The 27,733-nt window shown below is 38.7% G+C and overlaps 1 protein-coding gene across 3 annotated transcripts in view; it reads left to right on the top strand.

Annotated features, from left to right (window-relative positions):
* itpr2 (inositol 1,4,5-trisphosphate receptor, type 2) overlaps positions 1-27,733 on the top strand; it is a 167,134-nt gene that overhangs the window by 12,791 nt on the left and 126,610 nt on the right. For all 3 annotated transcript variants that reach the window (XM_088339631.1, XM_088339630.1, XM_088339629.1), the window contains exons 2-9: positions 6,111-6,181; positions 8,889-9,007; positions 9,090-9,176; positions 11,500-11,658; positions 22,267-22,365; positions 22,436-22,519; positions 23,458-23,604; positions 26,085-26,180. In XM_088339631.1, coding sequence (XP_088195757.1) covers positions 6,111-6,181; positions 8,889-9,007; positions 9,090-9,176; positions 11,500-11,658; positions 22,267-22,365; positions 22,436-22,519; positions 23,458-23,604; positions 26,085-26,180 — 862 coding nt within the window. The remainder of the gene's footprint in view (positions 1-6,110; positions 6,182-8,888; positions 9,008-9,089; positions 9,177-11,499; positions 11,659-22,266; positions 22,366-22,435; positions 22,520-23,457; positions 23,605-26,084; positions 26,181-27,733) is intronic.

The raw sequence follows: 27,733 nt of genomic DNA, 5'->3' as shown, positions 1-27,733 counted from the left end.
GTTCATGGTTAACCCAGTTAAGGGGCAAACCGGACACACAGAGTGTGATCATCTAAGCTCCTCCTACACTTCATCTTCTCACTGTGGCTTTCAGTTACTTATTTCCGACAGTTTGGTACTTTGCTGTTTACCCGTTCTTGATCGTTTCCATCTGTTGGGTTTTGATGTTGTATGTTTTGTCCTACTGATAATTTAAACTTTCTAGGAAAAATAACTTAGCTGGTGCTCAAGTGCAAAGAAATATGAACTGTAACAGAATATTATGAGAGGCCATTTGAGAAGTAAATCATACTTGCTATCACATTAGACATCATACTTTTATTGATCTCGTGGACCGGATCTGAAAATAGCTCACTGGTGATAGGTCATTATGATTTTTAAGAAATGTGATTTTTAACTGGCTTGAGAAATCATTGCTATGATAGGTGTCTTGAAAATGATATGATCAAAATATATGATCAACTCTTTCAAAATTAGCCTATAATTTATATATGTATATCACACATTGCCCTTACACAAGGCAGGCGTTTTAGTGGTTAACCCTAAGGGGCGGCAGTAGCTCAGAAGGTAGAGCGCTCGTCTTGGGATCAATCCCGGCTCGTCCGTGTTACATGTCCAAGTGTCCTTGGGTAATACACTGAACCCTTAATACCCCAAATAAGCAGGTTAGCGCCTTACATGGCTGCAAGGCCGCTATTGGGAAATGTGGAGCACATTGTAAAGCGCTTTGGGAAGTCATTGACTTGAAAAGCGCTATATAAATTCAGATCATTTCATTTCATTCCTCTCACACATGCACAACTATACTCTCATACAGTCCTAGCGATGCAAAAACAATACTTTCTCATTCATACTACTTTACTATTAGTCTCATACACACAGTACTATGCTTTCACACTTATACTACTGTACACCAACACACACCGATAGACTTTTACACACACCACTGTACTCCCACACACTAATATAGACTCTAACACACACATGGTTCTACTCCATTGCAAACACTACTATGCTTTCTCACACACCATTAAAATGTCTTTTACTAAAGGTTTTTTCACACTTAGTGTAATGATCACCTCAATTCTGTGTTGTTTTACTTTGGGTACTTTTGGTAACCATGGCTATGCACACTGTTCTGTGGGTAAGCCAATCACTAGTTTGTGTGAGACAGTATAGTACTGTGCGCAAGAGTATAGTGGTGTGTGAGAGAGACTATGGTTGTATGTGTTTGAGAGTATTGCAGTATGACTGTGACTGCATAGTAGTGTGTGTTAGAGAGTATAGTATTGTTTGTCCATGGGTATGACTGAGTCTTTATAAGAGTGTGTGAGAGCATGATGTTAAATCTATGAGCAAGTATGATATAATTCTCAAACAACCTCTCATATACTATTGTGGCAAATTGCAATTGAACTGGGAAAACCCCTGTACTCAGTTTCGAAATTTAATGACCATCACAGTCAAGTGTGTTGATTCGATAAGTGACTTCAGTTAGCAGAGGCTATTCTTCAATTTGGCATTGTTGCCACTGTTGCATCTAATTTTGCCACTTTTGATAAAAATGTAGGATCAAATAGCCCTCCCCTAACTGACGTATAAAGTGCAATGATTTTTAATTTTTTCCCCAAAGATAAACGGTGAGTTTTTTTAATGACTGTTCGTGCGCATGTATATGTACTGCATATACAGTATATACATTTGTTTTTGTTATGTATGCTGACCTGACAGTTGCCACTCGACTAGAAATGAAATCACAGTTTCTCAGGGAACCGGTAACGAGTAAGGACTCACCTTTTCCCTCTGAATTTCAGTTCTGTTATTGTTAAAAATGTAAAATTTTCTGTCCATAATGACACTTTTGACAGGAGGTGCTACATCATAAACAATGCCGTACAGGATAATGGCCCATTGAATGTGCATTGAGACAAATTGTATTAATCCTTTGAAGGAATATTCATTTCATAAATTGCTGAAATGTTGGCTGAGAGACTGAAAAATAGGTGCATTTTGCTGCTTGATTTGGATAACAACTATCTGAATTCATCCAACACACAAATATGTATATTATGTTATCTTATTTTCCGTTCAATCACATTTAATTTATCATTGTTTTCGTGGACTAATTAACATGGCAGTAACTGCATTGGAATAAAGATAAAGAAATAGAGGAAAATAACTACAATAAAAAGATTAAAACGTTTAAAGTCCAAGTATGTGGTTCTGTTTGCACATCATTTGCTCATATTGGTTACTATTTTTAATAGTCTTTTTTTGTTTTTGTTTTACTATATATATATATTTTTTTTTACACTTGTCACTCCACACTTAAGAGTTCAGTTAGAAATAGCAATTTTTTTATTTTCATTAAAAATAGGGACTTACCGAAATGAAAATTTGGGGTTAAAATAAAGTAATTTTGTGCCGAAAGACGAACAGCATTACCAAAATAAGTTACACCAAAAATGAAATTTATATATACATATATATATATATATATACAATAAAAAAATAGAACTTTTTTTAGAACTGATTAGCTTTTTAAGGCAGAATATAAACTCATAATTGACGGATTTGGTATAGTACTAGTTCTGCCTGGAGAAGGATGGTCGCCGCCAGGCTGTACTTGCCCAAGACACACCACAGGAAGTGGTGCTACTGCAACCCAGGCTGTTAAAAAGTCCGTGATATTACCAGCTGCTAATTTTAAATAATTTTATTAAATTCTCACAAAAAGGCATTTAAGAGTTTTTTTTCCAAATGCTATTAAACAACTAAATGCAACAGATTCAGTAAAACTGCTAAACATTTTATAACGCAAATAGTACAAGAGAGTTCATTATGCTTTAGTTCTTTGAATAAAGTGACTGGTTATAATGAAGTAAAGTCATGTTTATTTGTGACGCCCTTAATCACAAAGAGTCTCAAAGGGCTGCACAGACCACAGATTATTGCAAACCACAGAGTATTATGACACCAACCCCTGATCTAAAACCTACATGAGGGCAAATAATACATAGATATTGTTAACACAAAATATAGGTTATTCATATGCTATCGAATAAAAGTGTGTTTTAAGCTTAGATTTAAACATTTCCACTGAGCTTGCGGATCAAATCTCAGGGGGAAGAGCATTCCACAGCACCGGGGCCCGAAAAGAGAACGCTCTCGAACCTGTGGATCTCTTCTTGGCTCTTGGGATCACTAGTAGACCAGCATTTTCAGAGCAAAGGCTCTGGACCGGAACATAGGGGGATATTATATCTGAAAGATATGAGGGACCAAGTCCATGCATGATTTTGTATACTACCAACAGAACCTTAAAATTACATCGTAACCTGGAGCCAACGTAAGTTAGCTAAAATCGGGGCAATGTGATCAAACTTTCTTGTCTAAGTTAAAATATAAATGTTCAATAGAGCAGCTACAAACTAATCCGTCTATATTTTTGGGGCATTTTAGATTTAAATGGATGGAACAATGAAGAGGGACAAAACTGTAGAATGATGGAACTGATGATGACGATGATGATGCGGTAGTCAGTGCAGTCTAATGCAGTAAACGAGTTGCCCTCAAACATTGACCATGGTTAAATAATATTAATACTAAGTACAATTCTTCTCGCACATGGCTTAATGCCAGCCAATTGACTCCAAGTATGAAGGCATTAAATTTCACAGAGTAGGTATTTATGAATTAAAACTGCTGAATGGTACTTAGATCTGTGTGTTAGCATGTAAACATTAACCAATGTCCGGCTAGCGACTAACACAAACATGAAAGCAGAAGGACACGTTTGGAAAAAAACTGTCCTCGTGGCAAAAGCTTGGCAGAGCTCCAGTTATGGTGGTGTTCCTTCTCGTGTACGAAATGAAAAATAAAAATTTCCATTGAGCAGAAACTCTCCACTAACACCCTGGGTGGAATCTGAAGTTACAGGTTCAAATCTGAAGCATTTTTAGGTTCTGGTACGGCTAAAACCAAAATGCACTTTCGGACAATTTCCTGTGAAAGATTTTGTTGACAAAAACTGTTTTAAGGAAGAAAAAAAAAACATTTTTTGAAATAAGAAAAAATAATTAGCAAATTAGCAAAATTATCTGCCAACAGAACAAGATTTGGTTTTACTGAGACAATCGTTCAGTGTGAGAGTAAATTGTTGGAATTGTAAAAAACATTGTTTAGTTTTTTTAATTAAAACTGCAGAGTTTACTCATGTGATACTTAAATCACATGTGTCATATTCCTGACCCATGGGCCAAATCTGTCCAGCCAAAAAGGGTGCTTTGACTAAAAACTACATTTCCCACAATGCCTGTCAACTACGATATCCCCGAAGTGATGGCTGATTGCCACCAGATGCCAATATTTCATAATGATGCCAATGATTGAATTGAGAAATTAATTATTCTAGAAATGTCCAAAAGATGTTGTTTTGATAAACAGTTATACCTCTACATATGAGATTATTTTGTTCCCAGATTGTGCTCTTATCTAGAATTGGACATATCTCTGGCAAATTTTGCTGTTATGAAATAAGTAAAAGCCAATTAATTCATTCTTGGCTTCCCAAAAGCATACAAGTTAACCCTAATTGGCTCCAAAACACATCTTCCTGATCACCAAAACGCGTTAAAATAATGGTTGAACACAAAAATTCAATAATTAGATAAATAAGATGACAATAGAAAGACTTAAAGCCCCAGTTTCTAGTGGTAATGTCTGGAAGTTCTCACTACTTAGATTTTCTCTATAGTCACATTTATTTATTTTTTATATAGCCCTTAATCATGCCTGTATGTCTGGCAATTTTTTTTGCTCCAAAGACATCTTCTATCTTAAATTTTTCATTCCTCGTTTAGGAGTACAGTCGAGCTGTCATTGTATTTAATTCATAACATGTGTATTGACATTTTTTTCAATGCAATTGTAATTTTTGTGACCAATGTTCCCTGTAATTTTCCACGGGTCTGAGCGTTCACACAAAGTCGGTGAGCAACGCTTGAAACAACAGTGAGCAACCATAATCCCAAGTGTGGCAACTACATCATTATCAAAAACTTGACATCAAGTTACATTTTCCAGCAATGCAAAAAAATGGTTTACTTTTGAATGAATTGAATAATGTATTATTGCAAAGGTTGTACGGCCTACAAACGTCATCTGTTTTTACAACAATTCTTTCACAAGATTTCCATTTCTTTTTTTTTTCCTGGTATCTGTTGTCGCATAACACTAACATTTTTGGGGGCTTATATAGTCGGTTGCACGATACAACACTGTACTTAATTACATTTTTCTGTTTTTTTTTATTCCTTTACAAAAATCTCATTGTGTTTATTTTTTGCTAGCTGTTACTTTTTTCTTTTTGTTGTCTTTTTACTTTTTTTCCCTTTTGTTTCTTTTTTTTCCTCAGCTTTTTGCTACTTTTTCATTTTGGTATTTTTTCTTTTTTGTTCTATTCCGCCTTCCTTTAAGTCATTTTGTGCATAATTTTACATAATATTTGGTCATATAGGGATGAAAGAAGCAAAAACAACCTGAAGAGCCGTTTAGGACCCGAAAGAGCCGGTTCCTTTTAGTGAGCCGAGCCGAAGAAGCCGGTTCTCAAAAAACTCTACTGACTTTACTCTACTTAAATCTACCTCGAACTTGACTTCAAAATATCGCATTTAGAACACAGCGTCAGGGGAACCCGTGTATTTTTACCTTCATGCACTGTAACTTTGACTTAAGTCGCTTCTTAATTAGCAATTTCGAGCCCTGATTTTTGTGAGCTGGCTAGATTTTCTTGTGCGCGGAAAAGCTCTGGGTAGTTACTTTACACGAAGTAGTGGTATTTTGCACACCAATTACATTTAGTTAATTCACAAGTTACATCAGGACAAGCATTACACTGATTTGGATCTCGGTAAACATTTGTTTTGACACTCCTGACTTAGTCTTCAGTGACCAAGTAGAGCAACAGTTGTGCACTTGATAGCAAAGAGCAAAAATACGTGGATTTAAGCATATTGTGTCGTGTGTAGTGTACAAAATCATCTTCATAAGGACACTATCACCATCAAATCTAAAATCATTTGTTTGCATTGTTTTTCTCTTTTCTGCAGTCTTGTCGATGACAGATGTGTAGTCCAGCCCGATGAAGGAGACTTGGCAAATCCTCCCAAAAAGTTCAGAGGTATGTTACGTGCGAAAAACTGCCCTGGGGTGCCATATTTGTGTTAGTGGTGTTTAACTCCTTCAGTGCCACACTGTATGAATATGTTTTCGAAGTATTGTCCCCGAGTGCCAAAATGTAAAAATGTTTTTAGTTTGTTTTATTTAAAAAAAAGAAAGATTGGAAAGGGTCTGACGCAGCTCATTGATAAGTATCAAGCCTCTGGAGATGATTTCAGTATGAAAGAAATACTGTTAGATTGCAGGAGTGGCTTTGATCAAATCGCCACACCAGGGTTGGGTAGGGTTACTTTAACTGGATTACTTTCAATTACTTTTGGATGACTCCAATACCAAATATGCTAATAAAAGACAAAAGAAACTAAATATGAATACAATGATGACTCACAACACGTGGTAAGCTTTCTCTCCTGGCTTTGATCTCTTTTATCTCCGGCAAAACTAACACAAAATGAAAATAAATCCAAACAGTTTGCCAACATCATTTTTGCCATTCCATATATTCCGTTACTCCTCAAGCCTGCTCAAAATTTAGTAATTTTATTCCTATTTAGTTTATTTTGTCTTTTATTAGCATATTTGGTATTGGAGTAATCCAAAAGTAATTGAAAGTAATCAAGTTAAAGTAACCCTACCCAACCCTGCTCCACACATCGAGGGAGCCACCAGTTCCTAGTCTCGTCTCCTCTATCCAGCGATTGAGAAGATGTGGGTGGTCCCGGGGCAGGCGTAGTGAAGCAGTGCTGTGAGAAAAGTGAATAAACTGTATGGACAAGGACAAAAAGGATGACAGAGTCCCTTCGTCGTCGTCGGGGCTGAGATTCATGACATTTCGTGCACGTCGACAGACACTCGATCGCCATTGTGACTGAAATCATGCGATCAGGTCACCAGGAACATCAGACGCTAAAATGAGCTTGCAAAATTCATGCATAAGTTCAATGTTCTTGTAATAAAATAGTGATTTGTAATCATGGAAAGCATTGTTTAGATCTTGGAGGTAACACAAGTGCAAAAAACACCAAATGAAAGTTCTGCTTTAAAAGCATCCTTTCACAAAGAACCGTTTTCTTGGAAACGAGTATTTTCATGAAACCTAGCAATATTTAATGGTTGTTTGCTAAATAGTGGTACAAGGAACATACAAAATTTTTAAATGGAAGATGAGGGTTGAAGTCCTATGCCTATGTAGGTAAAGAACAACATTTTCTGTAGGCCTCAAAAATGACTCAAAATGGAAAAAAAATGCCTGGTACCGGTTCTCTCTATTTAAAGGAAACAGCTGGCATTGAATGAGTTAACTCCCTCTGCTTGGTCTATAAACACAACCTTCAAGTGAAGTATAAGCAGGGTTGGGTAGGGTTACTTTAACTGGATTACTTTCAATTACTTTTGGATGACTCCAATACCGAATATGCTAATAAAAGACAAAAGAAACTAAATATGAATAAAATGATGACTCACAACACGGGGTAAGCTTTCTCTCCTGGCTTTGATCTTTTTGATCTGCGGCAAAACTAACATAAAATGCGACAGAAACAAAATTAAAATAAATCCAAACAGCTTGCCAACATCATTTTTGCCGTTCCATGTATTCCGTTACTCCCCAAGCCTGCACAAAATGTAGTCATTTTATTCATATTTAGTTTCTTTTGTCTTTTATTAGCATATTTGGTATTGGAGTCATCCAAAAGTAATTGAAAGTACCGTATTTTCCGCACTATAAGGCGCACCGGGTTATAGGGCGCACCCAAAAAAAATAGTTTTTGGTCCTATATTTGACATACATAAGACGCACCGGATTATAAGGCGCTACAATGGGAACGTGGACAAAACAGTCAGATAGTTCAGTCCAACTTATTACCCTCTTAACATTCCGAAAGCTTGCAAAGAAGCAAATACGTGTCGTAGACACGTGCGGATGCGGTGTCCGTACGATGTCACTCAAATGCATCGTTCCAAATATCATTCGGAAGGTTAAAGTCCTGGGCTTCAAGAAATGCCAACCATTCCTTAGTTTCTATTTTCTTTTTCGCTTTTTCAGTCTGAAACAAGATACAGGGAAAATATATAGCCGGAGTAGCTCACCGAAGTCGTTGTGTTCATTATTAATGTGCAACCATGGTCCTCTTATATCTGTGAGTGTTGTAAATCCAGGAGAGAAAAATATTTACAAATACAGTACAGAATAGTAAAATACTGTTTTCTCTATGCCGTCAACCGTCAAATGTGAACCTGCTATTCACATTCATCTTTTTCGGCCAATTGCAGGCTTTGTTTTGCCGCTTTAGCCTATGCCAGCCTGTAAATGATAAAAAGGATCCGCTCCTTGACCTCCGAATAACTTTAGCCAATAGTGATCGATTCAAATGATGATTGACACATTGGTTAGCCATTGAAACGCCGGTAAATAAATCCCAGCATACACCGCGGACTATTTTGGCGGAAAATCCAGTCGGCGGCTGCTGCATTAGTTGCAAGACTTTGCGACTTAATATTGATCCATATATAAGGCGCACTGTGTTATAAGGCGCATGGTCAGATTTTGAAAAAAATAAAGGCTTTTAGGTGCGCCTTATAGTGCGGAAAATACGGTAATCAAGTTAAAGTAACCCTACCCAACCATGAGTATAAGTTTGTCATAGCAAGAGTCTATCCAATGGAGGTAATTCCAGCATGCCTGACTTCTTTGTTGGTCTTCTTTACAGATTGTCTCTTCAAGGTGTGTCCTATGAACAGGTACTCTGCCCAGAAACAATTTTGGAAGGCAAAACAGGGAAAACAAGGGAACAACAACACCCAGGCTGACCTATTTAAGAAGTTACAGGTTCAAATTGACACCGTCTCCGTGATCATGCAATGATATATTGTTTATGCATCTCTTCTAACAAATTGGTTTTGCTTCCCAGCATGCAGCAGAGCTTGAACAGAAGCAGAATGAATCCGAAAATAAGAAGCTCCTTGGAGAAGTTGTTAAATACAGTAACGTTGTGCAGGTACCGACGTTCTTTGCGCGAGTGTTTTGTGTCGGTCTGGTATTTCCAGGGTTGGGTATTGTTACTTTAACTGGATTACTTTCAATTACTTTTGGATTACTCCAATACCAAATATGCTAATAAAAGACAAATGATTTGGTAACCTGCATTAATCGTGAATGAATTACTGTATTTTCCGCACTATAAGGCGCACCGTGTTATAAGGCGCACCTTCAATGAATGATATATTTTAAAACTTTTTCCATACATAAGGCGCACCGCATTATAAGGCGCTATAAGTGCATGCTGGTTTAAGATCAGGTAATTGTGCAATTTTGTAATTGTAATCCTGTGCAGTCCTTCGAGACATTTTTGTGATTAAGGGCTATATAAATAAATGTGACTTGACTTGACTTGGCTACAGTAGAGGATGTAGTTACGTTATGCAACCGTTAGATGGTGCCGCGCTAAAGGGAATGTCAACAAAACAGTCAGATAGGTCAGTCAAACTTTATTAATAGATAACAAACAAGCTTTCCACAACTCCATTCACTCCCAAAATGAATAAACAGCTGTTTTATTATTTTCTCTGAGGTAAAGCATTTTCGTGACCCATCTTTAACATCTTTGAACAACAGCAAGGCATAACATTTTACTTTTCCTCCATTTAGTCAACACGCAAAAAAACCTTAGTGCAATTGCAATATAGTGACACTCGTAATGTGCAAAAACAATAACAAGTGCAAAACGATAACAATAAAGCAATAACATAATAACTGTAAAATGTAAAACGTATACAGCTCATCCTCATGCTTCTTCCACTTCTGCAACATCGATTCATTAATGTTAAACTCTCTTGCTGCTGCTCTATTTCCGTGTTTTACTGCGTGACTGATCGCCTTGAGTTTAAACTCTGCGTTGTAAGCGTGTCTCTTAATAGGAGCCATTTCAGGGTCTTTATACAAACGCACAAATAAAAGAGAATCGTTGTTTAATATTTCCTAGTATGCACAGCGCAATCCTTCTTCTACGCGAACAATGGAGTCGGTGGCTGCTTCTCTTAGTTGCGAGACCTTGCAATTCAATATTGATCCATATATAAGGCGCTCCGGATTATAAGGCGCATAGTCAGCTTTTAAAAAAAAAAAATCAGATTTTATGTGCGCCTTATAGTGCGGAAAATACGGTAACTTAAAAGTATGGATGGATTTTAATTTGGTGTCGTCTGCAAATATTACTATTTTCAATAGTTTTGAAACATTAAAAATATCGTTAATATATACATTAAATAACTTGGGGCCCAGGATAGAACCCTGTGGTACTCCACAACAGATGTCCAAGTATTCAGATGACAACTCTCCCATTTTTACATATTGCTTCCTCCCCGTCAAATAACTTTGAATCCATTGTAAGGCCACGCCTCTGATGCCATATCTTTCCAGTTTTTTTGATAATATATTATGATTATTGGTATCAAATGCTTTAAGTCAATAAATACCCCGACTGCGTATCTCTTTTTTTCTATGCTATGGGTGATTTCTTCTACTGCATCAATAATAGCCATTGTTGCTTAACTGTAGGCTCTAAAACCATATTGACTTTCATTAATCTTCTCATCTCATCTCATTAGCTGCACCGCTTATCCTCAGTAGGGTCGCGGGGGTGCTGGAGCCCATCCCAGCAATCATCGGGCAGGGGGCAGGGGACACCTTGAACTGGTTGCCAGGCAATCGCAGGGCACACGGGGACAGACAACTCACTCGCTCAGTCACACCTAGGGACAATTTGGACCGGCCAATTCACCTGAAATGCATGTTTTTGGAATGGAGGGAAACCGGAGTGCCCGGAGGAAACCCACGCAAGCACGGGGAGAACATACAAACTCCGCACAGGAAGTCTGGAGCTGGATTTGAACCCACGCAGGAGGTTCCCAGGACATGAACTGTTCGGCACATGCGCTAACCACTGCGCCGCCGTGCTGCCCCTAAAACCATATTGACTTTCATTAATCAATTTATGTTTCTCGACAAATTGTTATAGTCTGTTATTGTTAAGTTTCTCTAATATTTTAGAGAACTGAGGAAGCAGAGATACCGGTGTATGATTTGTAAAAATGTGCTTGTTTCCATTTTTGTATATTGGTATAGCTTTTGCTATTTTCATTTGATTCAGAAAGTTGTCTATTAGTAATGTTAGATTACATCTGTAGGTCAATGGTTTCATAGTTGCAGAAAGTCTCCAACCATTTTGTATTTCAATCGGTTTGAATTACAGAGGCAGGTTGTCCTTTAACTGTTTTTCCGTGGAAGTAAATCTATTATGGTCACTGACTCGTGTCTTTCAGATCCTGCACATCAAGAGTAACAAGTACCTGACAGTGAACAAGCGTCTCCCCGCTTTGCTGGAAAAAAATGCCATGCGTGTTTCACTCGATCCAGCTGGGAACGAGGGCTCCTGGTTCTACATTCAGCCCTTCTGGAAGCTGCGCAGCGAAGGGGACAATGTAGGTGACCCTTTGATTGCAGGATTGCTTTCTGCAGACACTAGAGATTCCTCAAAATAGAAATCTTGCAATCTTCTGGATGATTTGCCCGATTACAGTAACTTTTCTGATTTTGTTCCTCTTCTCTGACTTTAGCATCCTATGGTTAAAGGTATTGCTTTTTGATTGTGCATGACCCTTGTGCATTAGTGGCTCGGATTAGTTAGCATGTTTAGACCTACCGTAAATTCCGGCTTATAGAGCGCACCCGATTATAAGCCGCACCAATCACATTTTAAGAGGAAAACCGATTTTGTACTTACACAAGCCGCACCTGTATATAAGCCGCATGCGCCCACATTAAAAAAAAATGTAACACAAACACAGAATTAACCCAAACCTGACTTTTAAGTCCGGCAATTGAACACTGAATGTCCTTCATTAAAGTACACAGTCCAAAAATCACAGCCGGCAAAATGAACTGAAAATGATAAACGGTTTGATGCAGACCTGCAGAGTCCGGGTCCCGAAAAAAGTGTATCTTTCCAAAGGTTAGGGTGGAAAAATATATATCCATTATTGTCCGCCGCGTCCACAAAAAGGTCTCACCTTTACGCCACTTCCCGTCACCCCCCGTTTGTTCCGCCCCTTCTTTTTCATTCGCCTGTGCAAATCATATCAGAATAAGTCTATAAAATAAATACATTACAAAAATATACAGTTGCAAATACATATTATACATGGGTTACACATATTTACAAAGAAAGACGGTACACCGAGAGAGTTTTCAAAGCTTTAATAATAATAATATAACTTTCATCCCAAACTGTGACAGGGCAGTTAATGGTAGCAACACGCTAGCAAGACAGTAAACGGGTCTGGTAAAAAAAACATACCGTACTTGTAAAAATCACGGTGAACCGTCCTCATCTTCCTCCTTAGAACTGAAGCCATTAAAGTCGTCTTCCTCAGTGTCGGAAAGAAACTTTGTCATATAGACGTCATCCCACTCTCCCGCAGCCTCACTCGCGCTGTCACTGTTGCTGGAACTCTCATCCACTCCTGATTCTGTGCCCTCCTCTCCGTCTGCTCGATTGCTTTTAGCTTGAAAGCTGCATCATGTGCCTTTCTTTTTGCATTTTGCATGATGAGGGTATGTTTACGCTAATTTAATTTATGCACAATCCAAGAAGTTGCAGTCTTCCTCGGTGCATATATTCCACCGGCCTAAATCTTACCTTTTGTACTTGAGCGCTGCTGGCGGCCGTTAGAAAAATGACATAAATTGGCCGCATCACTGAATAAGCCGCAGGGTTGAACGTTTGGGGAAAAAAGTAGCGGCTCATAGTCCGGAATTTACGTTAGTTACCACTAGTCACGGTATGCTTCACTTTGTTATCAATACTCCAGTACAGCATTGGAAGTGGTTTATAAAAAAATGGAAAAAACGCCTCAAAATGGAATGATTCTTAAATTTAAGCACACCCGGATTTATTCATTTATTTGTTTTTGTTAAAACTATCTTATGCACTGACTGGAGCTTTGATTGGCTGCATCCCACCGTGACTCTGGACAGGGTAATGGACACGAACTTGTTCATATTAAAATAACAAGTACAGTACATAGTAAGGATTTTTTCAGTAAATGGTTAAAACAATAGAATATTGATAAAAGATGGTAGAAAAGTAAATGTGTTAAGCCCCCAACATATCCTTTTAGAGCCGCGGTGGGTCAACTTTTTGAGATTTTGGGTTTAAAATAATTTGGCAAAAGGAAAATAATAATTGATTGTAGTTTTTTTTTAAATCTATTGACACAACCTCAAAACTGACACCTTGGCAATAGACGAGGAAAAGATTTCTCATATCACCGCTGCTATTTTAAAAGGATAAATTTCAATTTTAAAGCATTTTTTTCCATTGTGAACTTTCCATTCATGAAACAAATAACAAACAACAAAAAATGCAAACAAAAGCAGAAACATTCTTAATTCTTGAATAAATAAACATGCAGACATCTACATTTAATACATTTAATACTTATTTTTTCTTTGTCCCCAAATAGACCATTTCTTCAAATGGTTTTAGAAACACCCCGAATTAATGCAAAGTCTTATGTCCCTTATTTAATGCACTAGATTTGGTAATGCTCCCTAAAAAACTCAAAAATTTTATACGAGTCGCTCAGAATTTTTTTTTTTTTTTTAAATTAAATATCTCATCTCATCTCATCAGCTGCACCGCTTATCCTCAGTAGGGTCGCGGGGGTGCTGGAGCCTATTCCAGCAATCATCGGGCAGTGGGCAGGGGACACCCTAAACTGGTTGCCAGCCAATCGCAGGGCACACAGGGACAGACAACTCGCTCGCTCATTCACACCTAGGGACAATTTGGACCTACCAATTCACCTGAAATGCATGTCTTTGGAATGTGGGAGGAAACCGGAGAGTCCGGAGGAAACCCACGCAAGCACGGGGAGAACATACAAACTCTGCACAGTAAGTCCGGTAGCTGGATTTGAACCCACACAGGAGGTTCCCAAGACCTTAGAACTGTGCCGCACACGCGCTAACCACTGCGCCGCCGTGCTGCCCTAAATTAAATATCTTAATAGATAAAACAAATACTTTATTATTTTTTATAATGTAAGGATAAATGTCAGGGACACTAGGGACAAGAATGGCATCAAATCATGACATTTTAGTACTAGTATTTTTTTTTTTACCGTTTCATACACATTATTAATATATTTGGGTGGGCCGGATTCAGAAGCCTGGTGGATCACATGTGGCCCGTGGGACGTATTTTGCCCACCCCTTGTTTTACAGTGTTAAACATTTTACACCTTCGCTCTTGAAATTAAGAATGACAATGGGGCATATTCTTGTAGCTTCTTGAATAAAAAAATTAAGGGGAAGGGAAAACTGTACCCAACAGGTTCTAGTGCTTTTATGAGGGTTTAGACTAGGGCTGCAAATAACGATTCATTTAATAATCGAGGAATCGGTCGAGTTTTTATTTTTATTTTATTTTTTTCGATTTATCCATGAATTGGATTTAATAAACAAACACTTTTTAAAATGTTCTCTTTATTTAAATCTTGACGTTTTGGACGGATAGAAAAATGGAGCACTAAACTACAGAATATTCTGTAATATAAATCAATAAAAAAGTGTTGTTTTTTTTTTTTTCAAACAACAGTACTATGAACAAAAAAATACATACAAATGTATGCCATACACCTGCAAATAGGTAAGATACTTCTTTTTAAAATAAAGTGCCCCTCCAAAGACATTTTGTTATATTCATCTTCTCTAGTATATTTATCCAAAACTTGTTAATTCTATGATTTTTTTTTTTAAACTGATGTAAAAAAACATTATCAATGTCATCTGAATTGATCCATGAATGAACAGCTTTTTGGGCGGCACAATGGCTTTTCAATGTTGTGCAAGAATATTGGCCCTTGAAGTTGTGGATTCCCCTGAGATGAGTGCTCGGTAGCGCAACAATGAATGTTTGTTGCTTACTTGCTTTTTATATTAATAGGATTTCAGTTTCATTACATCTTCACATTTGATCATGTTAGATTTTGTAAACAGTTTGTATGTTCTTCATACTGTGGGGACCAAATTGTGGGTAAACCCTGTGTGGCCGGTCATCAGATATAAAAGGAAATTCAGGCAGAGACGATGTACATTTTCGTTCGGCTGCAGCGGGGGAGAATCGGGGAGAAACACAGCGGATGTGTTCTCGGCTCCACAATCGTCCTCCTCCTCCGCAGCCCCTCCGCAGCTGGCTTTATTTAGTACAAGTATGGTGGACTTTAGACTGACACATCATTGGGTAGACATTAGACTGACACATCATTGGGTAGTCATGAGACTAAAACAGCAAAAGATATATATGAAATGATCTGCATTTATATAGCGCTTTTCAAGTCAATGACTTCCCAAAGCGCTTTACAATGTGCTCCACATTTCCCAATAGCGGCCTTGCAGCCATGTAAGGCGCTAACCTGCTTATTGGGGGTATTAGGGGTTCAGTGTCTTACCCAAGGACACTTCGACATGTAACACGGACGAGCCGGGATTCGAACTGGGATCCCTTGATACCAAGACGAGCGCTCTACCTCCTGAGCTACTGCCGCCCCCAAATATAGACAGTGAATATTATGGGAATGTTCAGAGAAATACACAAAATATATATATATAGACTTCACAATACACAGCGTTAGGCACAATCCGAATAGCTTTCTTCTATAATCGAATATGCATTTCTATATTGCTCTTTTATCTATTTCCCAAAATCGCTTTACAATAACTTAAGTAAGGTGAATTAATGAATTGCATATCGTATTCAGTAATTCCTCGGTTATCGCGGTTAATGGGGACCGAGACCACCCGCGAAAACTGAAAATCCGCGAAGTAGCGGCGCCCCTTCAAAAATGCTTAAAAAACGTATACAGTATACCCCCCCACCATTAAACCGAAGTGATCGCTGGCATTCGGTAGGATTGTATTAACCGCTCTCAGTTAAACTGAGCGCCACATAAAAAGGGGGTGAGGTGGGAGGAGTTGAAGGAAGGGGGATGAGCGAAGCGGTAACTCACCATGACTAAGCATTGTGTCAGGGCCTCCTCCTCCCCTTCACAATAAGAGTGTCCACACCGTGTCCTCAGTTGACATAAGCTCACGCTCAATGGCGTCAAGTCAATAAATGCTTTTATTGAGAAGGTATATTTTTTTTTAGACCCGCGAAGCTCTGAACCCGCAAAAGTGGAACCGCGAAGTAGCGAGGTTCTTCTGTATAAATACATATTTTTTTAAATATGTCAGATAACCATAATGTCCACATCTTATTGCGAATTGAATGTTTTATACAGCATTTTTAGTTGAATTTCGGTATCCAAAAAGTGCTTCATGAAAATTAGATTCGGCTCTAAAATGGTGCATCAAAATTCTGTCTTATGGCGTCCTCTGACGGACCAAGGGGGTACTACATGCCCTCTTATTTGAATTGAATTGATGTGCTGAAAGTCACATAAATCGTTGATCTTAGTCGTTGCCAACACTTTAAATAGTCTAATTTGATCGATTCGTTGTTGCAGCCCTAGTTTGGACTTAGCAAATATTGCCTTCGTGATCGTTAAATGAACTCAGGAATTTGGAGGAATAAAGAAGTTGAAATCAATCAATAACAATGAATTCAACCCATCTGCAGTAAACGTTTATTATTCCGTATTTTCTGCACTATGAGTCGCACACCCCAAAAATAGTCTTTGTGCTGCCGTCAAAGTTCTGCCTTTTTCTTGTTTCCTTTTTGCAACAAACAATATGTTAAAAGAAAAGAGAGCGCTTCAAGACTACTATGTTTCTCAATGGCAGAACAGTAACCTCACACTGGCACAAATCATTGTGAGCCAAACATTATTGATATATATATATATATATATATATGATTAAATGGTAAATTCGAAATTGTCTGCATTTATATAGTGCTTTTCAAGTCACTAAAGACCTCCCAAAGCGCTTTACAATGTGCTTTACACTTACCCATTCACACAAACACTCAAACAGCCATGCAAGACCCCTGCCTCCTTATCAGGGGCATTCGGGGTTCAGTGTCTTGCCCAAGAACATTTAGACATTTAACTCGGAGGAGTCGGAATTCTAACCTGCGACCTCTCAGTCCCAAGACTAGTGCGTTACCTCCTGAGCTACTGCAGCACTGATAATCAACCAACAGGTGAACAGCATACATGATTTAAATAAAAATACAAACTATTGGATGAAAAGCTCTCAAATAATTAACTTGCTCTGAAAATTGGATAAAGACAAAAAAAATACTATTTTGGTTTTATCAGAATCCTTTTCATCAGTGGTTGAAATGTATCAAGCATGTTTGAATAATTAACATTTTAACCACATGAGGCACTTGAAGACCATGTTATGTTTCTCAAAGGTAGAACAGTTACCGCATGCAAAAATGGTAACTATGCATATCCAGTTTTTCCAACATATTTTCCGGCATATAAGGCGCACCAGATTATAAGGCGCACCTTTAAATTTCTGGCGAATTCAGGGTTTTCAGGCGCACCTTTTTTAGTCCGAAAACTATGGTACCGTATTTTCCGCACTATAAGGCGCACTGGGTAATAGGGCGCACCCCCCAAAAATAGTTTTTGGTCCTATATTTTCCATACATAAGGCGCACCGGATTATAAGGCGCTACAATGGGAACGTCGACAAAACAGTCAGATAGTTCAGTCAAACTTATTACCCCCTTAACATTCTGAAAGCTTGCAAAGAAGCAAATACGTGTCTCAGACATGTACGGAAACAGTGTCTGTACGATGTCACCAATCACTCAAATGCAAATATCATTCGGAAGGTTAAAGTCTTGGGATTCAAGAAATGCCAAACATTTCTTAGTTTCCATTTTATTTTTTGCTGGCAACTGTGTGGACAGCAAAGTAAGAATTTTATTGTGCAGGGATACGGGGTTCTTTACCGGCATATGACAATAAACACTTTGAGGTGAATTGAGTTTAAAAATAGACTCATCACAGAAACATCAAGATCGTTCTAAAACAAGATACCGGGAAAATATAAAGCTGCATAGCTCACTTAAGTTCTCTTGCAGCCATCACGTTCAATAATGATACGTAACCATGGTCTTCTTACAGCCGTGAGTGTAGTAAATCCAGGAGAGTCAAATATTTACGAATAAAGAATAGTAAAAAATGTTTTCTCTATGCCGTAGTGCAACCCAACGTGTGATTCACATTCATCTTTTTCGGCCAATCGCAGGCTTTGTTTCGCCCCTTTAGCCTATGCGAGCCTGTAAATCATGAAAAGGATCCGCCCCCTTTACCTCCGAATAACTTTAGCCAATTGTGACTGATTCAAATGGTGATTGACACATTGGTTAGGAAATGAAACGCAGGTATATAAATCCCGGCATACACCGCGGACTACTTGGCCTTCGGGGGAAAATCTAGTCGGCGGCTGCTTGCCTTAGTTGCAAGACTTTGCGACTTAATATTGATCCATATATAAGGCGCACTGTATTATAAGGCGCATGGTCAGCTTTTGAAAAAAATAAAGGCTTTTAGGTGCGCCTTTATAGTGCGGAAAGTACGGTAATTAAAAATATGCATACTTAAAATAAGCAGAAGTCTCATCTAGATGGGTTATCATTTTCATGGTTTTAAGCATTTTTGTTTTAGAATTTTGGCACCAAATGTTTCTTAAAATGTGAGAAAATTTAGCCTCCCCCTCCTGAACAAGAATTCCTTTCTTTTCAAGCTTTCAAGGTTTTTTCCTTATTCTGTTGGGAAAAGAAGACATGATATCCTTAAATCGGAACAAATACTTGAATCCAACAAAAACTACAAACTGTCAATGAGCTAAATATTTCTTCTTTTTTTTGTAGGCAATATTTATCTTGTCACAGCTTGGCTGCTAGCCTAGCATTCCATTTTTCACTTTTACGAAAATCAATGTGAATTTATTAGTCCGATCATTAAAATTCAACACAGGCTACTGTTGCACATGATTTTATATTCAATTTTTACGGATCAGAAGATCCCCTCTCAAAATCAATTCTTATTACGCGGGCGGATTATGGAAGTGATACTTTAAATTCATATAAAACTGTTCGTAGTACTATGAAAAATAAGTTAAAATGTAGTCAAAAGAAACCATCCTTTAAATGAGCAAAATTGCAATACTTATACATTTTATTTTTTGAGGAGGTGGTAGAATCTCTTGGACATTAATCTTAAAATTATAAAGACAGTTTCTATAAAAGAAAATATCAACATACTTATAACAAAGTATTTTAATAGAAGCTTGCAAATTTGTATCATTGGCCATGGGCCAAAATTGAACTAAACTTGCTTTTTGGTCAAAACCAAAAGCTTTCGCCATGCTTGCATTTGATTGGTTTAGAACCAGGAAATTGATTTTTCCATTAATAGGTATTACTACTTATTTCATTGGATTTCAATTTGTATAGTAAAATTAGAAATATTACTTAAAATCTGAGAAAATATTGGAACATACTGTATGGATAATTTTGCCCATTTACAGGGACTTTGTGTATTATTTAGAGCAACCATTAGGTAAAAAAGTAGTAAAAAAAGAAAAGTATTTATTTGACTAGTGAGGAATAATACATGAACTATAATATAAATGTGCATTTATTAAAAAAAATACTAGGTAGAGCGGGCAGCACGGCGGCGCAGTGGTTAGCGCGTGTGCGGCACAGTTCTGAGGTCGTGGGAACCTCCTGCATGGGTTCAAATCCAGCTCCCGGCCTTACTGTGCGGAGTTTGTATGTTCTCCCTGTGCTTGCGTGGGTTTCCTCCGGGCACTCCGGTTTCCTCCCACATTCCAAAGACATGCATTTCAGGTGAATTGGCCGGTCCAAATTGTCCCTAGGTGTGACTGAGTGAGTGAGTTGTCTGTCCCCGTGTGCCCTGCGATTGGCTGGCAACCAGTTCAGTACAGAGCCAGAACACGACTTCAAAATAAAAGAATACAAGATTGATAAAAGAGATATAATTACACTCATTGTTGATACGTTACTTTATGTGTGTGTTTGTATGAGAAACATTGTTTTTATATTTAGTAATATAAAAACAAGCTAATTACCTTGAGACAGAAAATCAAGAGATTTACATTGAAAACCTGACAATTACTACAATACCAGATATGCTAATAAAAGACAAAAGAAACTAAATATGAATAAAATGATGACTCGCAACACGAGGTAAGCTTTCTCTCCTAGCTTTGATCTCCGGAAAAACGAACATAAAATGCGACAGAAACTAAATGAAAATAAATCCAAACAGCTTGCCAACATCATTTTTGCCGTTCCGTGTATTCCGTTACTCCCCAAGCATGCACAAAATTGAGTCATTTTATTCATATTTAGTTTCTTTTGTCTTTTATGAGCATATTTGGTATTGGAGTAACCCAAAAGTAATTGAAAGTAATCCAGTTAAAGTAACCCTACCCAACCCTGATTGTAATTCATATTCCGCTTTCAAAAGTAGTAGAGTAACGCACCATGTTGTAACGACAATTGTGTTACAAAATGTTATCAATGGCGCCTTTCAGCAGGGGTGTCAAACTCAATTATACAGAGGGCCATAACTCAAACCACAGCTTTGGTCGTGGGCCGAACAGGATGAATATTTATCGAATACACTTTCCTTTTTAAAATAAATAAATAAATAAACATACATTTAAAACAGTCAGGAATATTATTCCATAATAAACAAACTTAAACATTAAATGAATTAAATATCGTTGCTCTCCATAAAAATATCTCCTGTCAAAATGTCTCATCTCATCTCATCTCATCTCATTAGCTGCACCGCTTATCCTCAGTAGGGTCGCGGGGGTACTGGAGCCCATCCCAACAATCATCGGGCAGTGGGCAGGGGACACCCTGAACTGGTTGCCAGGCAATCGCAGGGCACACGGGGACAGACAACTCTCTCGCCCATTCACACCTAGGGACAATTTGGACCGGCCAATTCACCTGAAATGCATGTTTTTGGAATGTGGGAGGAAACCAGAGTGCCCGGAAGAAACCCTCGCAAGCACGGGGAGAACTGTCAAAATGAAAATATGAAAAAACGGGAAATAGATATTTCTTTCTTTTCTTTTTTTCTGGCTTTTTTTCTGAAATTTTCCTTCTTTTTCTCAGCTTTTCACTCCTTTTTCATTTTGGTATTTTTTTCATTTTTGTTCTATTCCCCCCCCCCCCCCTTCCTTTAAGTCATTTTGTGCACAATTTTACATAATATTTGGTCATGGAGGGATTAAAGAAGCAAAAACAACCTGAAGAGCCGTTTGGGACCCGAAAGAGCCGGTTCTCTTTAGTGAGCCGAGCCGAAGAAGCCGGTTCTCCAAAAACTCAACTCACTTTACTCAACTTCGTTCTACTTCGACATTGACTTCAAAATACCGCATTTAGAAAACCGCGTCAGGGGAACCCGTGTATTTTTACCTTCATGCACTGTAACTTTGACTTAACTCGCTTCTTAATTAGCAATTTCCAGCCCTGATTTTTGTGAGCTGGCTAGATTTTCTTGTGCGCTGAGGTTTTGAGTTGTTCCTTGACCGCATGTTGGTTTAAGATCAGGTAATTGTGTCATTGTAATCCTGTGCAGTCCTTTAAGACATTTTTGTGATTAAGAGCTATATAAATAAATTTGACTTAACATAGACCCGGGCCATTACAGTAGACGTATATAAAAGGATTTCACGGGCCGGTTATGATTGTACGCCGGGCCGGATGTGGCCCGCGGGCCGTGAGTTTGACACCTGTGCCTTACAGTACTTTTTACCGGCAAAAGTAATCTCGTTACAGGAACGCGTTCCATTGTCATGCTCCCACACTGATTTCAGAAGACAGTTTTTCCATGCAGTACATTTATCCCGGCATACTACCGACTGAGTAGTGCGCATGTTTTTGATTCACCATCTTGTGCACAACCCCTAAGAATGGGATGCCATTTGCAGTTCTTTGCATGGAGACACTTTATCCTTAATTCAGATGTTTCAATCTGGATTTCTGTTGTGATACCAAAGTCTTAAACTTGATTTGAAAGGTGGTGGTCGGAGACAAGGTGGTGCTGATGCCGGTGAACGCAGGGCAACCTCTTCATGCCAGTAATATTGAGTTGTTGGACAACCCCGGCTGCAAAGAGGTGAGACTACTATTATGCCAACTTTTCAAGTTTAGCTGGTGTGCACACTCATGTCTTCCCCATGTCACAGGTTAATGCCGTGAGCTGCAACACCAGCTGGAAAGTCACGCTGTTCATGAAGTTTAGTGACTACAAGGAAGATGTCCTGAAAGGGGTTTGTTTTATCGCTGTTGTGTGTTAGAATCCCGGAACCAGTTTGAATTTGTAGGGCTAAAAAGAGTGAGCTATGTCATGTTTGTGTTGCTCGTCATTGGGAAGGTGGTGGGCAAATTACAGACCTTGGGCCAAATTTAGCCCCGCAGGCTTTTTCATCTGGACTGGGCATTGAAAATGAACAGTATTAGGCTGGCAACCAGTTCAGGGTGTCCCATTCCCACTGCCCGATGATTGCTGGGATGGGCTCCAGCAACCCCGCGACCCTACTGAGGATAAGCGGTGTAGCTAATGAGATGAGATGAGCTTGCCAACATCATTTTTGCCGTTCCATGTATTCCGTTACTCCCCAAGCCTGCACAAAATGTAGTAATTTTATTCATATTTAGTTTCTTTTGTCTTTAATTAGCATATTTGGTATTGGAGTAATTGAAAGTAATCCAGTTAAAGTAACCCTACCCAACCCTGGATATAGGTTATTCATATACTATAGAGTAGAAGTGTTTTAAGCTTAGATTTAAACATTTCCACTGAGGTTGCAGATCAAATATTACTCAGTATAAATGCTTACTTGAGTAAAAGCAAAAAGGTACTTGGTGAAAAATTACTCAAGTACTGAGTAACTCTAGTGATGTCATATTTAGTGATTTTCTTTTAAAACAACCAATCGACAAAAATAAATTGATTGAAAATGGAATTTTTTTGATCTCCTCTTGTAATTTATTCCAAAGTTTGACTCCACACACAGACACACACATACTTTTCCTGGTTGTTCTCACCTTTAAAATAGATTGAAATAATCAATGTAAATTCAAGTGCTTAATAAACATCCGTCCATCCATTATCTGCACCGCTTAAAACCACATGAATGAAACTTATCCTATTTAAAACAAAAATGCAATATAACATGTAAATGTCTGCATGTATATTTATTCATAGGGAGATGTGGTTCGGCTTTTCCACGCCGAGCAAGAGAAGTTTCTTACCTGTGACGACTATAAGCAGCAACAACACGTCTTCCTTCGGACCACACTGCGGCAGTCTGCTACTTCTGCCACTAGCTCCAAGGCCCTCTGGGAAGTTGAGGTACACCATCCTCAAATTTAAAGATTTTCTTTTGTTTCTTTCCAGTTTTTACCAACATGCTTCATTTAAAAGAAAAAAGAAAATCTTAGTATACTATTGAGGCATTTAGCTTGAGTGGCTGAAGTTGCGTGATAGCAAATAAATTAGACCTTTTCTGCACTGCAAGGCGCACCATACAGTGGAACCTCGGTTCTCGACCATAATCCGTTTCAGAACCCTGTTCGAAAACCGATTTGCTCAATCACCGAAAATCGTTTTTCCCATTAAAAGTAATGTAAAATCGTTTTAATCCGTTCCAACACCCTGAATGTTTACCATGAACGTAAACATGAAGCTAACTAGGCTAATCGTAAGTTCACGTTAGCGTGGGGCGGCAGTAGCTCAGGAGGTAGAGCGCTCGTTTTGGGATCAAGGGATCCCAGTTCGAATCCCGGCTCGTCCGTGTTACATGTCGAAGTGTCCTTGGGTAAGACACTGAACCCCTAGTACCCCCAATAAGCAGGTTAGCGCCTTACATGGCTGCAAGGCCGCTATTGGGAAATGTGGAGCACATTGTAAAGCGCTTTGGGAAGTCATTGACTTGAAAAGCGCTATATAAATGCAGATCATTTCATTTTATAATCTTCCGTACGAAAGATTACGCTAACATGAACGTGTAAAAATAAAAAAATCAGGTCGTTTACACGTCATTTAGCACCCGGGTCTCCACAACAAGTGGCTAGCGCTTCATTCCAACACCCTGAAGGTTTTACGTAAACAAAGCTAACCCAGGCTAATCGTACGTTTGCGTTAGCGTAATCTTCTGTATGAAAGATTACGCTAACATGAACGTGTAAACATAAAAAAATCAGGTCGTTTACACGTCATTTAGCACCCGGGTCTCCACAACAAGTGGCTAGCGCTTCATTGAAAAGGGAGCTCTGTTCCAACACCCTGAATGTTTTACGTAAACAAAGCTAACCCAGGCTAATCGTACGTTCGCGTTATCGTAATCTTCCGTACGAAAGATTACGCTAACATGAACGTGTAAAAATAAAAAAAAGGATTATGTATCGGATTTCTTACCTTTGTGGTGGACGGTGGGGAGAGAAAAATCATCAAAAGTTTTTCAACCTCTTCCAAAACTTGCAGCAGTTGCTTGCTTATAGCGCTAACTTCCTTAGCCGCATCACTCGATTTCACAGCCTCCTTATTCTTTACTATCGTACTGATAGTAGATTTAGCCATGCTGTATTTACTAGCAGGATTGGAAATTCGTACACCTCTTTCATATTTAGCTATTATGTCTTTCTTAAAGGCTACTTTTTTTTTTTTTCACCTGTCCCGCTTGCACCGACCTTCTTCGGAGGCATAATTAGGGGCTAAAATACCCGTACGCCGCTCAGCATAGCACCCTAGCGTACCGGCGTTCGAACTCCGATTTTTTTGACCGAACAGCGAAGCAAGAATTTCTCAAAATTTTTGGTCGAACTCCGATTTGTCCGAACTGAGAGGCGTTCGAAAACCGAGGTTCCACTGTATTTCCAAATATGTTGTCAGATTTTTTTCATAAATAAGGCGCATGGAATTGAAAGTTGCGGGGGCGCAGCGGGTGAGTGGTTAGCGCATCCGCGGCACAGTTCTGACGTCATGGGATCGAATCCTCCTGCGCGGAGTTTGCATGTTCTCCCCTTGCTTGCGTGGGGTTTCCTCCTCCGGGCACTCCGGTTTCCTCCCACTTTCCAAAAACATGCATGTTGTTAGGGAAAAAACTATATTCACCAAATTGTTCAAATTAGTTATCTGACTCCATTAACCAAACACAAACATTATTCTCCTAACAATGCATGCTCTTAATCTTAGGGAAAAAATATTGACAAGAGACAGGCATTTTCACACGGGGGCCGGTTTATTTTTTTTTAAAGTATTTATTAAGTGAATTCCATCGAATTTAGCCGAATTATTGTCAAATTAGTCTGATTAGTTTTCATGCTCTCTGCTCCTGTCTCTCTCCCCGTCCTCCGTCTTTTTGACACGTCGGGGCGTCGGCCACCCCCCATGGGGCGTGCTGACTCCTCCCATGGGCTTGCTGACCCCTCTTCCCCTGGGGGCGCCGCCGCCTCGCCGAAAGACGCCGCCATGTCTAAAGGACTCACAACAAGAAAGCTTATCAGCTCAAAGCAATGCCAAGCGTTTATCAAAACGAGGCCTAATTCCCTGTCCCCTGCCAACTGCTCGAAGATAGCTGTGATGGGCTCCAGCAGCCCCGCGACCCTACTGAGGATAAGCGGATAATGGATAGATGTATTCCACTGATCACGATTGCATAGCATTTGATCCCACTGTTCTGGAGATGGTTTGTGGTTGCTTGATTACATCGCCTGGTTTGTTAATGTCAAAATGTTAGCACGTATGCTTCAACGGCATTAGAGAAAAGGCCTTTCATTTTCTGCACGGCATTTTCTTATTTTTTGTATATTTTCACTCTTTCCCCTTCTCAGGTTGTTCACTCTGACCCCTGCAGAGGCGGGGCTGGTCAGTGGAATTGTTTGTTTCGCTTCAAGCACCTCGCTACCGGCAATTACCTTGCGGCTGAGGTGAGCTATTTTCAGAGCTGTTTAACAAAACATGATCCTGGTTTGTGTTTTTAGAATATGGTTAAAGAATGACACTTTTTATATACAGGTAATGTTTACATGGGATGCATAAATTCAAGAACCGGTCTTTTGTTCTCAAATTATTCTTTTTTTTATCAGTTCCAACCAGCGTTCCCTCTAAGCTGCGCGCGTGCGCAATTGCGCACTGCTCGCACATTCTCAGCGCACAAGAAAATCTAGCCAGCGCACAAAAATGAGGGCTCAAAATTACTAATTAAGAAGCGACTTAAGTCAAAGTTACAGTGCATGAAGGTAAAAATACACGGGTTCCCCTGACGTTGTGTCCTAAATACGGTATTTTGAAGTCAATGTCGAACGAAGTTGAAAAGTAAAGTTAGAAGAGTTTGTCGAGAACCGGCTTCTTCGGCTTGGCTCACTAAATGGAACCGGCTCTTTCGGGTCCTAAACGGCTCTTCAGGTTGTTTCGGTTCTTTAATCCCAACATGACCAAATATTATGTAAAATTATGCACAAAATGACTTAAAAGAAGGGGGGAATAGAACAAAAAAGAAAAAAATACCAAAAAGAAAAAGTAGTGAAAAGCTGGGCAAAAAAGAAACAAAAGGAAGAGAAAAAAAAGAAGGAAAAATTTAGGAAAGAAAGAAACATAGGAAAAAAGTAAATAGAGAACAAAAAGAAAAAAGTAAGAGCTCGTAAAAAAATAAACACAATGAGACTTTTTTTCAAAGGAATTTAAAAAAAAGTAGAAAAAAAACACGGAAAAAAATAAGAAAAAGTTTGTGTTGCATTCAAATAATTTCCAATGATATCAAGTGAATCGGGTTGCCAACATTGTACTTCCACTAAAAATGTGACTAAGTACAGTTCTGTATCTTGCAACCGACTAAATAAGCCCCCAAAAATGTTAATATTATGCGACAAAATATATCAGGAAAAAAAAAGAAATGGATATCTTGTGAAAGAATTGTAAGAACAAACGACATTTGTAGGCTGTGCAACCTTTGCAATAGTATATGAGTCAATTCATTCAAAAGTGAAAAATAATTTTGCATTGCCGGAAACTCAGCAAAATGTAACTTGATGTCAAGTTTTGGACATGTTTGACAATTAATTATCTTGCCAGACTTGGGATTAGGGTTGCTCACTGTTGTTTCAAGCGTTGCTCACCGAATTTGTGTGAACGCTCAGACCCGTGGAAAATTAGAGAGAACATTGGTTCCAACCTATTTTTAATGTAAGTCCATTTTGATAAGGATGATACTGGGCTGTAGGTGGCAGTGTTCCCTGTGATGCAGGCAGGATCAAGTCTTTACCTCTATTTAGATGGGTGGATAGATAGTGCCGACCAAGTTATGAGGAGAAAATCTTCTTTTGAAGTCAATGCATGCCCATAGACAGTTTCATCCCCAAAGCCATCACCACGTTAATCAAGCACCCAAAACTGTGAAAATCCATATTTTGTGTCCATCTTGGGCTTTTTTTCTGTGGCTTCTCCATTTTTTTTCTGTTGCTACTAAAATGTTATCGCACTA

This window comes from Urocampus carinirostris, chromosome 7 (genome assembly GCF_059441175.1).
Source record: "Urocampus carinirostris isolate Australia breed hairy pipefish chromosome 7, RoL_Ucar_1.0, whole genome shotgun sequence".
NCBI lineage: Eukaryota > Metazoa > Chordata > Actinopteri > Syngnathiformes > Syngnathidae > Urocampus > Urocampus carinirostris.
Note: the sequence above shows the minus strand (reverse complement) of the source record. Positions and strands in the feature narration are given on the sequence as shown.